Raw genomic sequence first — 13869 nt, forward strand, 5'->3', positions numbered from 1 at the left:
AAATGCAAGTGCAGTGTATAAGCAGGTACAGAGAAGGAAAGGGTCTGTTTGACCAGCAAACTAAATCTAAACATGTATGGAATTAAATGCCACATACCAACTCAGAACCATATACATACATGCATCTGCACATGCAGAAGAAGAGCACCTCCCCCCCCCCCCCAGCAAAGTTATTCATGTTGGTTTTCTTGCCAGACGACTCCTCATTCAAGTCAAGGTAGTTAGCAGAACAGGAAAGTTACCTGTAGTGCTTCAAAGAGGTCATACATGTTCACTCGTGGCAGAGTGGCTGGCGAAGTGTCCCCAGAACATGCAAGAAGAAGTGCTGCTTGCTGCTCAGCATCATCAGGAGGTAGGTGGGAAGCAAGGTTTTGACCAGGAGGTGGAGCTAGGCAGGTTGGTGGGCTAAAAAGAAAAAACAAACAGAAAGGTGAAGGGGGGAAATAACATCCAACATTCAGCTTTGGAAGAGCAGGGGTGTCAGTTTGATTCTCTTCCCAAATACTGGCCTAGATTTTGTCACTGTTGCTGTTGAAACTACAGTCACCTCTCAACTTAGATGCAGTTGACTTGTACAAGTTCAACAATGTGGGTGGCAAAAAACAAACAAAACAGAGAAAGCAGTAATTTAAGTAGTGCAAGTAATTCCACCTGCCATTCCACTTACAAAATACATGCCTGAGAGTCAGTATGAGATCGGAAATGAAGTTGCTGTTCTCTCAATTCCTGCCTCTCTCTAGTAATTTTTAAAGCAATAGTATGTATTTTCCAGTTGTAAGGGACTTTCATGGCAATTGGGTGTATACACAATTTTAGGCTTACATCGTGTTACAAACTGACATGCATAAGATGAGGGTCAACTGTACTTCAAACTTTTGGGAGACGCTGGGATCAGTTTGAAGCTTTTTATCAGTTTGCCTTAACCTCATTCTAGTTATTTGGGGCATTTAACACAACCAGGATTCCTATAAAACAGTTACAACTACAGCTTGAAAGTTCAATTGTAGGACGTCATCTTTACAGATTTTTTTTACCCGCAGCTGTTCACATGGCAGCTGTTAAACAAGAAACAAGCTTGGATGTGACAATTTGATCACTTTTTCAACAAGTTCTGGAAACCAGATTGAGCACATTTACATGAGGCCATTTTATTCTGAATCGCATACTGGTATGCTGCAGGTGGTCTGTATGTGTGCCGTGAGAGTTCAGGGGAGGGACATTTGTTAGTAGGGCTATTGGGGTTGCAAGCCCCTGCTGTCAATAGGTGTGCCTTGTCAATTGTCAAAAAACTGGTGGTGTGCCTTGACAATTGTAGTGACTTGTCAGAATGCCATGAGATGAAAAAGGTTGGAAAAATGCTGATCTACACTGACAAGCAGTGAGAATCCAGGGTTTCAGACAAGGGTCTTTGCCAGCCCTACGTGGTGATGCCAGGGACCGAATATTATACCTTCCGCATGCAAAGTAACTGAGCTACTATTCCTTTCTTCATCTAGCAGTGAACAAATGAGGCTGATATTCTTTGAAGGCTTTGTGACAGGTATCTTTTCTTTAGACGCTATAGTATTCATATTGATAACGAACTTCTTGTAAGCAATATAATTTGTAAAATAATTTCTAAAAATCAAACTACTGTTTCTACAGGTTTGAAGACAAATAAGTAGTCTCACAGAACTGTTCACTACATCAGCCTGAACAACAGCAGGCTGTCATGGTTCCACACCGTCTTAAACCAAAATGCAATTCTTCTTCTCTCTCGTTGCCTTCTAAAAGTGGAATTCATTACACAACAAAATTCAATACCTATCCCTCTTTTCAAAAAGTACCTCAAGTACCTCAAGTAATGTTATTGATCTCCACTACCTCATTCAGTTTTTCTTCCTTTGTAAATTTAAAGTACACAATACATAATAAAAATCAGTGGACAAAGTTTTGTTTTGGTCTTCTGTATAGTATCAGGTTTGGGTGCTTATGATTAATATTAATTAAATGTCCTGAGATCCTATTGGTTCTCATATATTTAACTGCACTAAGCAGAATGAAAACTTTTTTCACCATCGTTGAAGAGTGCTTTCAATAAGTGCTCTCTCAAAATGTCATTAATTTTTTTAATCCAACTCCTGCATTATAACATCTCAGACAGAACTGAAAAAACTGCTCAATTCTTACTTATTAGGTTCCAGAGAACTGTGGAGTCCCAGAGGTAGCCCTCAAGGCACAGGCTGGGAAAATACAAGAGTTTTGGGAGCAGAGCTTTATGGACTCCCCAAGCTTGTCCAATAAATCTCAGAGAGAATCTACCCCATTCGAATTATCAACTCATTATCAACTTTAACTAAGCTTAAATATGTGTAACTGAAACAATCATATATATGCTTCTCCCATTTACCCTGCCTCTTCCTTTCGCTATTGTCTCCCTTCCGCCAATTTCAAGATTGTAAGCCCCTTGGGGCAGGGACCTGTCTTTTCTTTCTATGTAAAGCACCATGTACGATGGTATTGGTATTGGCAACCTTCAGTCTCGAAAGACTATGGTATCGCGCTCTGAAAGGTGGTTCTGGCACAGCGTCTAGTGTGGCTGAAAAGGCCAATCCGGGAGTGACAATCCCTTCCACACCGGGAGCAAGTGCAGTCTGTCCCTGGTCTGTCTCCCTGGCTATGGGCCTTCCTTCTTTGCCTCTTAGCCTCAGACTGTTGGCAAAGTGTCTCTTCAAACTGGGAAAGGCCATGCTGCACAGCCTGCCTCCAAGCGGGCCGCTCAGAGGCCAGGGTTTCCCACTTGTTGAGGTCCATCCCTAAGGCCTTCAGATCCCTCTTGCAGATGTCCTTGTATCGCAGCTGTGGTCTACCTGTAGGGCGCTTTCCTTGCACGAGTTCTCCATAGAGGAGATCCTTTGGGATCCGGCCATCATCCATTCTCACGACATGACCAAGCCAACGCAGGCGTCTCTGTTTCAGCAGTGAATATATGCTAGGGATTCCAGCACGTTCCAGGACTGTGTTGTTTGGAACTTTGTCCTGCCAGGTGATGCCGAGGATGCGTCGGAGGCAGCGCATGTGGAAAGCGCTCAGTTTCCTCTCCTGTTGTGAGCGAAGAGTCCATGACTCGCTGCAGTACAGAAGTGTACTCAGGACGCAAGCTCTGTAGACCTGGATCTTGGTATGTTCCGTCAGCTTCTTGTTGGACCAGACTCTCTTTGTGAGTCTGGAAAACGTGGTAGCTGCTTTACCGATGCGCTTGTTTAGCTCGGTATCGAGAGAATGAGTGTCGGAGATCGTTGAGCCAAGGTACACAAAGTCATGGACAACCTCCAGTTCATGCTCAGAGATTGTAATGCAGGGAGGTGAGTCCACATCCTGAACCATGACCTGTGTTTTCTTCAGGCTGATTGTCAGTCCAAAATCTTGGCAGGCCTTGCTAAAACGATCCATGAGCTGCTGGAGATCTTTGGCAGAGTGGGTAGTGACAGCTGCATCGTCGGCAAAGAGGCATGTACGATGATGGCACTATAAATCAGGGGTGCCCAAATCCCGGCCCGCGGGGCACTTGCGGCCCGCTGCGGGTCCCCATTCTGCCTCCAGGGGGTCCCCCCATCTCCAATGGGCACTCGGCCCTCACTTCAGCCCGCGCTGGCTCGCCACGCAAGCTCCATGCCTTGCTTTCCCTCGCTGCTGCTGAGCTCAGCGGCAGCGAAGGAAAGACAAGCCCAGCACGTGTGCAGGGCCTTTTATAGTGGGAAGGTAACATTAGACTTGCAGGTCTCACGTTACTTCCCACTATAAAAGACCCTGCGCGCTTGCTGGCTGGTCTCTCCCTGCCTTGCCCATGGGCTGGGCTCAACTCCCCTCCCCTCCTGCAACCTGAGCCAGGAGAATGAGAGAGATCCTGCAGGAGGGAGGGGAGGTCTCTCCCGGCCTTGCTGATGGGCTGGGCTGGGCTGGGCTCCACTAGGCAAGGCTCCGCTTGGCTGGGCTCGGTTCCCCTCCCCTCCTGCAACCTGAGCCAGGGGAGTGCAGGAAGAGAGAGAGAGAGAGAGAGAGATCCCGCTTGAGGGAGGGGAGCCCAGCCCAGCCCGCAGCACATGCCTCCAAGGGAGGGAGGGAGGGCTGGTTGGCTGGCCGGCCTGCAGGCAGGCAGGCAGCAGCAGCACATGCTGCCCTAGCTAGGGAGGAAGAGCAGTTAGACGGGCAGGTAGGCATGCAGCTGGATGAGCAGGCAGGCAGCCAAGCAGGTGAGTGGGTGGCCAGGCAGGAGCACATACCGCCCAAACAAACAAGGGAGGGAAGGAGGGAGGGCGAGGGGGCAGGCAAGTAGGCAGGTGTATGTGTATGAAAGTGTGGAAGATCTCCCCCATTTCTGTGTATGAATGAGATCATAAACTGGCATGAAGATCTCCCCCCCCCCTTATCAGGGTGAATAGAATCATAAACAGGCATGAAGATCCCCCCCTTATTAGGGTGAATGGAATCATAAACTGGATTGAATTCATTCATTCATTTTCCATCTCTAATATATTCATTTATGTAAATTTATTCAAATTTGAAATGTAAATTAATTCTTTTTTTTTCTCCCCCCCCCCGACACAGTGTCAGAAAGATGTTGTGGCCCTCCTGCCAAAAACTTGAGCACCCCTGCTTTAAATGAATGAATGAGAGTCTCTGTACAGACCCTCAGTAAGCCTTCCTGCTACTCCATGATCCTTAAAACCAGCCCCGCCTTTAGGCATATGGACTGGAGAGCATACAGAATCTATAAAAAAACTTGGTTCTTTATAGATAATTCAGGTTGTGTCACATTTCTGAGTTTATCAAACTATCTCAGGGATTTCACAGATTTCCACTTCTGAGAAATTATTAAGTACCTGAAGCAAAGTGCCACACAAAAGGTAGTAGCAATTACAATATGAAAACTGAAAGTCAGGACAATGTGGCTCAGCTGTAATTTTTAAATGGCAGGTAGCCTAATCCTAACCTGCGCTGGCTGGCCAACTGGCCTGCACTGTGTCCAGCACAGGATTGGAGGTGACTGTGGTGCAATTTGGCGCAAGGGGCATTCTTCCTCTTACCCCAAGCACTGCCCTAGCCACTGCAATGGGGCTATTCGGATCTGAGTCAGTTAAATCACTGGCACAGATCCAAGCAGACTGGAGTTAGGCTAGGCTGCTTGGGAGGGGGGTTAGGATCCAGCCTAAGTGCCAGAGTCTAGTACCACCCCTCTCCTGGACTCAGCCTGCCCACTGGTCCATCCACTGTCAGCCTTCCCCCACCTTGGAATACCCCCAAAACACCCTCTCCCTATGCCCTAAACCCCTGCACTAACAGCCTGCCGCCAGTCCGAACTCAACTCCACCACAGCTTGCTCTGGTGTAGGAAAGCAAGTGTGCGTTTTTGTGCCGGCCTCCCTGACTCAAAAGGAAGTGCCGATGTGCCTTTAGGCAAGTTTGCAACACTCCTGGGCCAGCATAAGTTAAGTACAGCACTTCCACTGGCACAGCACGACCTCAGGATTGCACTCTGAATGTCACTACTACCAAATCAGTTTCTGCTGAAAAACATACACCTCATTTTCTGAAATTCTCTCCCATTCTGTACTACAAAGTAGTTATTTCCTTACCACTCAGTTAAATTGTTGTAAGCAACAACACTGTTCTTCAGGTAAGGCTGTGGATTGACATTGCTTCCAAAGGCATACTTGAAGTGGCCATCTCTCAGGCGATATGACTTTCTCCTGGATATTACAGATGTAAGGATATCCTTAAGGTGCTTCTGCAAAGATAAAACTTACATTTACTGATGCTGAAGGCACTCCAGAAAATGTAAAATGTTGTCAATTTCCAGGTACTTGTGCATAAATATTGCACTGTAAATATTAGCAAGGCACTGGTCATTTCAAGCCAGGGCTCTTGGTGGTTGGGCTCCACTGCTTTATCTCTTGTGTCAACAAGTCTACTGAAGAAATGACAGGCTGAATGACAGAAGAGCCACCTAGGCAGCATTACAAGTCCTGCCAGCTATATATAAATAAAAATGCTATATATAAATAAAAATGTACAATTCAGATTTGAGCTTAGCAGACACTCACTGCAAACCAAGGGGGCCAATGTTCACGTGAAGGTCCACAAAGAGGGGCTGTTCCACCACCAAGTTCTTTTCTAGAAGGCTACTCACTTCTATGCTTTAGAGAATTCAAGGAAAGAGGAGCAAGGGAACCCCTGCACATGCAATACCTGCATGCATGGTACCGTTCTCTAAGCCTTCAGATCATGAAAAAAAAAAATTTTTTTGCATGTTTTCAAACATAATTTTATACTGAGAGTGAGAAATTTTCTTAAAAAAACAAAAACAACTTCCTGAGATTCTCAGGAAACCAACATAGGAAGACTTTGCATCAAAATTGAACCTGGTTTTGTTTTTTGTTCAGCACTTAGTGCAGTATTAGGCACTTTATAAATCTGAGATAAACTGTTTCTATGAAAGCACAGTTACACGAAAACGTAAGCCTTGGCCATACACTGAGAGATGAAATACTGAAATTAATAAAAAGCATATTTGCTAGGGGTGTTTTCTGTTACATGCAAGTCTGTTTTGCTCCAATCTCCATAAACAGAAAGGCAGCCAACTCATAGGTTTCCTCTCACTCAATATCATACATTAGACTTGGCATCTTCTGCCTTCAAGACAACCAGAAAAACACAATTGCAGCCCTGTGTTAGTTATCTCACCTCCACGGCATAGACAACAACTGTCACTGCCTCTTCAGTGACATTATCCAGGCCATGTTCATAAGCAGTGACGATCATCCTTCCCTCTAGCTGGCCCCAGGTTGGAAGCATCATTGTATGAGAACAAAGTTTCAGATCATCATCTTCTTGAGGGTCCTTGGCAACAAATTGTTGGGCTCCAGATAATGGATTCTGAGGCTGGAACCGATGCTGTGAAATATGACAAAACATTTCAGTTGTCCAGCTTGCAACACCACACAAAATACATACAGCATATCTGTGGTTCCCAAACTTTTTAGCACCAGAATTCCACTTTTCAAAATGTTTCACAGGTATGAAACTTGTTTCATATAAAAGGACTGGTTAGTATTCATGGTGCCTGCTGAGGGCTGGAAGTGACAGAATTAAGCAGAAAGTGACATCATTAATTATGGCCAGAAATAAGTACTTTGTTCTCATTACCAGAATACTCATTACCTGCAAAACACCAAAGAGAAAATGTGCAAATCTTGTTCATGTTTTCAAGATATGAGAGAGCCCAATTATCAAGCTGGGAGAGCCCAATTATAATGGGGGCTAGTTAAATTGCTTCCAGGGGCCACATTCGGCCTGCAGGCCTTATGTCTGACACTCCTGCTCTATCAGGACCCACCTAGTTTTATGAGACTTAAATAAATTTTTTAAGACTTATAATAAAAGATCTAAATAAATAAATGAGTGATATAGAAATTTTATTTATTTATTTACAAGTAATATTTTATTTGCAAACCACCACCCCCCAAAAAGCCTCGATCCATTTCTCATTATGAGGCAGCCCAAATGAATAGCCTCAAGGCTTGAGTGGCTTAGGGCCCAATCCTGTCCAACTTTCTAGCACCTGTGTAGCCATAATGCAGCCCCAAGGTAAGGGAACAAATGTTCCCATACCTTGAGGAGGCCTCTGTGACTGCCTCCCCACCAAAGGATGCAGTGCATGCGCCATTGGCATGGCTACACAGGCACTGGAAAATTGGATAGGATTGGGTCCTTAGTTATGTGACCCAGCCTTCACCTGCCACCACTACTTGTCACCTGTCATTGATGGACTTGGAAAAAAACACACCAGACAAAAAAAAGACGCTCAAGCATTTATCTTCCTATATATACATAAGCTTGCAAACTGAAGGAGTTCAGCTCTTTCCAGGGCAGTTAGCAACTACCTGATTTTTGAAAAGCCTCAGGGCTTGAGGAAATTAGTCATCAGATCTTTCCCTCACCCATGTTTCCACTGGAGACCTTGCAGGACCCACAAGAAATTGAGTCTTGACCCACAATTTGGGAAATGCTGCAGTATATCATTTGGCTATATAACCTACTGCATCACTAGAGTGTCAGGTAGAAAAAACCATTTGTTTGTTTATCATAGAAGCACCCCAGTGAGGTAGGTCAAATTACACAAGGATTGTGCGTATGTCCCAATTCCACAGATGTACAGATAAAATGCCATATGCTGTATTGAGCTTTCTGATAATGCCTATTTTCGTTTAAAAACAAAAAGCAAGTTTCTAGTCCTTATGACTGCAAAAATATGTTTCAAATTATGTAGATGATGTCTGTTGATATTGCCTAACCAGAGAGATAACTGAATAAGATTTCCAGCCACTGGGAATAATGATTACACATCCAGTATAGTGGCTTGTCCCTCCCCATCACTAGCAGAATGTTCCAAATTTCTACAAGTTACAAAATGTGCTTTTTCCTTGGCATCTACTGCACATTTCAACATGCTACTTGTATACTTCAAATCAAAAACCCCTTTTGTAAGGGGAGGAGAGAGACACAGTTTGGTGAGTAAGCAACATCCAACTTTGAGTGCTCCAGGTTGTCTCCCTCTCCAGCTGCCACAACAGCTTCTTAAGGAGTTGCTTGCTTTAAGGCAAAAAGGGAGGAAACAGACACAGCCTATCTGATAACTTTACTGGCAGTCCAATCCTGTGCTGGGGCAGTGCCTGCAGTCTGCGCGCTGCCCCAGTACCAGCTGTCGTGCAAGTGCCATAAGGCACTTTACTGCAAGTGGAGAACAAGCAGTGCCAGCACAGAGGCCAACACCACTTGATGCCACTTGGGCGGCAGGAAGAATTTACAGGGAGGGCAGAGGGAAGGCAGGGAGGGGGAGAAACTGAGCAGAGGGAGGGTGGGCCAAAGGGCAGATCAGGCCCAGGAGAGGGGTGGGTATGGTGGTAGAGGTTGACGCCAAATTCTATCCCCCCTTCCGAGTCATGAAGCCCAACATGGGTCTCCTCGGATCTGTGCCAGCTAAGTACCGCCTGGTACTTCACCAGCATCCTGCTGGTGCAGATTTGAGTAGATCCACGGGGTCTGCCAGAGTTCTACAGGAAATAAGGAACCAATGTTCCTTTACCCCAAGGGGTCCTCTGGCTGCTACTCTGGCAGCAGTGGCAGCCATTTAAAGCACTGCTGTCCCACACAGTGCCAGGGCAACATAGGACTGGGTCCTTAAGAACATAAAAAACCTCTTTAAAACATTTTTCTGTTGTATGTTGCTTTTTTGTTCTATAGTTTTCTGTTGGTGCTTACTGTTTTAAGGTTTTATGTAAACCACTTTGTAAGGTTGCCTGAAAAGGTATATAAACGCTTTCCATAAACAAAGCTCTATTCTTAGAGGGATAATGGAATTAATTACAATATACATCCATTTATAGGTCAATGGCCTGAATCTGGGATATCTAAGGAGCCTTTTTCTACTATGACTCTCTTTCCTCATTCTGTCTGTGAAGGACAGCCTTTAAACCAGTACTTCAATGGTTCTCAAACGTTTTAGTACCAGGACCCACTGTTTAGAATGACAATCTGTTGGGACCAACTGGAAGTGATGCCGTAGCCAGAAGTGACATCATCAAGCAGGAAAATTTTTAACACCCCACATATGACAAAAAATCAAATCAAGTCAGTAAGTACTTGTAAATTAAAAGTTTACAATAAGTATAAGTTTAAAAATTTATTTAAAAGAAAGAAGAACCCTCCTAACCCTCCCAAGCAGTTGCTGATCTGTTTTTTCCTTTTGTTTTTGTTTGTTTTTTAATTCCCCAAACATCCCTGAGGCTGCAATCCACACTTACCTAGAAGTAAGCCCCACTGACTATCACAGTTAAAAGCACATACATTGTAGCCTGTTCAATGTACAGATCTAGAACATTTCCCCAAATGAAGTCACATACAATGGTAGCATCAAGTCTAACATTAAAAATTTAAAAAAACCCTTGAAATGAATGGGGACCCACTTGAAATTGGCCTGTGACCCACCTAGTGGGACCAGACCCACAGTTTGATAAACACTGCAATACTTTATTATTAGGAATAAAGTTTGGAAAAAAAAATCCAGTATCAGGACATATCTCAAAAACCAGAGTGTGGTTCCCATGGATGTGGGACATAGCTTTGAGACCAAAAACATTTTCATCTCCTTCTTCTATGATTCCTACTTCCTGATATATGTATCCCTACTGGCCACCTAGTCTGGATTTCCACTCCATTCTCCCATTTCCCTTTCCTTCTACTATCCAAGCTTTTGCAAAAGCCTTTAAAAAGCAACTACATGATGCAAAGGAGGGCAATGAATACAATTCCATTAATCTGTGTAGCAGCAGATGGAACGCTGGGTGCAGCACTATGGAATCTGGGCGCAGCAGATGGAACGCTGGGTGCAGCACTACTCTGAGCTATATTCCAGAGAAAATGTAGTCACCGAAGAAGCGCTGAACAACATTGAGTGCCTGCCTGTGCTGGAGGAGCTTGACAGTGAACCAACCCTAGAAGAACTTCACATGGCCCTGGACTCCCTTGCCTTTGGCAAGGCACCTGGAAAAGACAGCATCCCTGCTGAAGTCCTAAAGTGCTGCAAAGAGATCATCATCACTAAGCTGCATGAAATCCTTTGTCTCTGCTGGAGAGAAGGTGGAGTACCTCAAGACATGAGGGATGCAAACATCATCACGCTGTATAAGAACAAAGGCGACAGGGGTGACTGCAACAACTACCGTGGCATCTCTCTCCTTAGCGTTGTAGGAAAGTTGTTTGCCCGAGTTGCACTAAAGAGGCTCCAGGTACTTGCAGAGAGCGTTTATCCAGAATCACAGTGTGGATTCCGAGCCAACAGTTCCACCACTGATATGCTATTCTCCCTTAGACAACTGCAGGAGAAATGCAGGGAACAACGACAGCCACTCTTTATAGCCTTCATAGATCTCACGAAGGCTTTCGACCTGGTCAGCAGGGATGGCCTCTTCAAGATTCTCCCCAAGATTGGATGTCCACCCAGGCTCCTCAGCATCATCAGATCTTTCCACAAGGACATGAAGGGCACTGTTGTCTTTGATGGCTCCACATCACACCCCTTTGACATCCGAAGCGGCGTGAAGCAGAGCTGTGTTCTTGCACCAACCTTGTTTGGGATTTTCTTCGCTGTCCTGCTGAAGCAGGCCTTTGGAACTACAACAGAAGGCATCTATCTCCGGACAAGATCAGATGGAAAGCTCTTCAACCTCTCCAGACTGAGAGCAAAGTCCAAAGTCCAGCTGAGATGTCTGCGTGACTTCCTCTTTGCCGACGATGCAGCTATCACTACCCACTCTGCCAAAGATCTCCAGCAGCTCATGGATCGTTTTAGCAAGGCCTGCCAAGATTTTGGACTGACAATCAGCCTGAAGAAAACACAGGTCATGGTTCAGGATGTGGACTTACCTCCCTGCATTACAATCTCTGCGCATGAACTGGAGGTTGTCCATGACTTTGTGTACCTTGGCTCAACGATCTCCAACACTCTTTCTCTCGATACCGAGCTAAACAAATGCATCGGTAAAGCAGCTACCACGTTTTCCAGACTCACAAAGAGAGTCTGGTCCAACAAGAAGCTGACGGAACATACCAAGATCCAGGTCTACAGAGCTTGCGTCCTGAGTACACTTCTGTACTGCAGCGAGTCATGGACTCTTCACTCACAACAGGAGAGGAAACTGAATGCTTTCCACATGCGCTGCCTCCGACGTATTCTCGGCATCACCTGGCAGGACAAAGTTTCAAACAACACAGTCCTGGAACGTGCTGGAATCCCTAGCATGTATGCACTACTGAAACAGAGACGCCTGCGTTGGCTCGGTCATGTTGTGAGAATGGATGATGGCCGGATCCCAAAGGATCTCCTCTATGGAGAACTCGTGCAAGGAAAGCGCCCTACAGGTAGACCACAGCTGCGATACAAGGACATCTGCAAGAGGGATCTGAAGGCCTTAGGAGTGGACCTCAACAAGTGGGAAACCCTGGCCTCTGAGCGGTCCGCTTGGAGGCAGGCTGTGCAACATGGCCTTTCCCAGTTTGAAGAGACACTTGGCCAACAGTCTGAGGCTAAGAGGCAAAGAAGGAAGGCCCATAGCCAGGGAGACAGGCCAGGGACAGACTGCACTTGCTCCCAGTGTGGAAGGGATTGTCACTCCCGAATCGGCCTTTTCAGCCACACTAGACGCTGTTCCAGAACCACCTTTCAGAGCGCGATACCATAGTCTTTCGAGACTGAAGGTTGCCAACTACTAATCTGTGTAACACATTACAGAGTGAGAAACATTTTGGTGCATTCTCTGATGTGGCACTTCATGCCATGTGGCTACTGAAAAAAAATGGCAGCCCTGGGTTGAGCTGTTCCCTTCCATTCTGTAACACATCTAGTGACTCTGTGTTCCAACATCATTACATTGTGTATTTTCACACTCTGCTATCTGTGTGATTAGCTCCCAAGGGTGAAGGTATGGAAATGCAGTACAATGACACCAGAAAATGGAATTAGGTTCATGAGAAGTTATGAAGGGGGAGTGAGGAACTTGACTGCCATTGTTGCTGACAGTCCATGTATCTTGTAATTGAGTTTTGTCCTCTAGGTTCAGTTTACCAATTCCTCATTTCCAACAAGCACAAGACAGGACAAACTTACATCAAACTTCTGTCGAACAGAAGAAAACCTTTTCTTCCCTTTGGGCTTGCCAGGTTTTGTTGCAGAACCTCCAGTCCATGGCAGAGAACCAGCACCTTCTGGAAATGAGAAAAAGGGCAATTTTTTTTCCAAATTTGGCAAGGATATCATTGCATTCATAAATTAGAACAAAAGGAACACAAAAACTTATGTCTGACAGCTTTTAAATACCCATTACACTCTGTCAGATTTAAGTGCGTTTTTATTGCAAATACACAATTTCCATTTCATGGGACCATTCATACTGGTCATCACCCAGCCGCTGCCTACCAATTATACTTTAAATAAACTTTCCTGGACATACAATGCCATTTTCCATTTGCAGGAGAACGGCTAAGCAAACCTAAAGCATCTGGCAACCCATGCAAAGCTCTGAACTGCAGCCAAAATTTTCAGCTTGTGTTCTCTGGAGAGAAGGCTTCTTTTTTATGATGTGTTTATACATGACTTAGAACCAGTGCAGTGCTGAAGTAAAATGCTGAAAAATAGCACACTTTAAAGCAGCACTTTACTAGGTTTCTCTTGACAGCAGATAGCATAGTTGGAAGAAATTGTATCTGTTCATAATAAATGTCACTATAAAACAATTATAAGTAAAGGCAAGCCTCTTTTTCTTCAAGAGAAAAAGAGCACAGCCAAAATGCTACCTTTTTTGTTTGAACCAGCGGTTCTCATACATTTAATACCGGGACCCACTTTTTAGAATGAGAATCTGTCAAGACCCACCAGAAGTGATGTCATGACTGGAAGTGACATCATCAAGCATGATAATTTTTAACAATTCTAGGCTGCAATCCTACCCACACTTACCCAGGAATAAGTCCCATTTACTATCATTGTTAAAAGAATATACATAGCAGCTTGTTAAAAGTACAGGACTGTAACATTTCCCCAAATGCAGTCACATTCCATGACAGCATCAAGTCTAATATATTAAAAATGAAATGAATGGGGACTTGTTCGCGATCCACCTAGTGGGTCCCGACCCACAGTTTGAGAAACACTACTTTGAACTATTTATAACGTGATTCACCATTCCATTTTAAGCAACTCTATACAACAATTCCTCGTTGGCCAACCTGCAGCACAGATACTCAGTACTATATTCCATTCCATCCCATCCCATAA

At 44.8% G+C, this 13869-nt stretch overlaps 1 protein-coding gene across 1 annotated transcript in view; it reads right to left on the bottom strand.

The window, feature by feature from the left end:
• Positions 1-13869, bottom strand: part of TADA1 (transcriptional adaptor 1) — a 32534-nt gene that overhangs the window by 3508 nt on the left and 15157 nt on the right. The window contains exons 4-7 of the mRNA XM_066625116.1: positions 12703-12800; positions 6723-6932; positions 5615-5766; positions 243-405 (exon numbers count right to left, since the gene is read on the bottom strand). Of these exons, the coding sequence (XP_066481213.1) occupies positions 243-405; positions 5615-5766; positions 6723-6932; positions 12703-12800 (623 nt within the window). The remainder of the gene's footprint in view (positions 1-242; positions 406-5614; positions 5767-6722; positions 6933-12702; positions 12801-13869) is intronic.

Source organism: Tiliqua scincoides, chromosome 4 (genome assembly GCF_035046505.1).
Source record: "Tiliqua scincoides isolate rTilSci1 chromosome 4, rTilSci1.hap2, whole genome shotgun sequence".
In the NCBI taxonomy this organism is placed as follows: Eukaryota; Metazoa; Chordata; class Lepidosauria; order Squamata; family Scincidae; genus Tiliqua; species Tiliqua scincoides.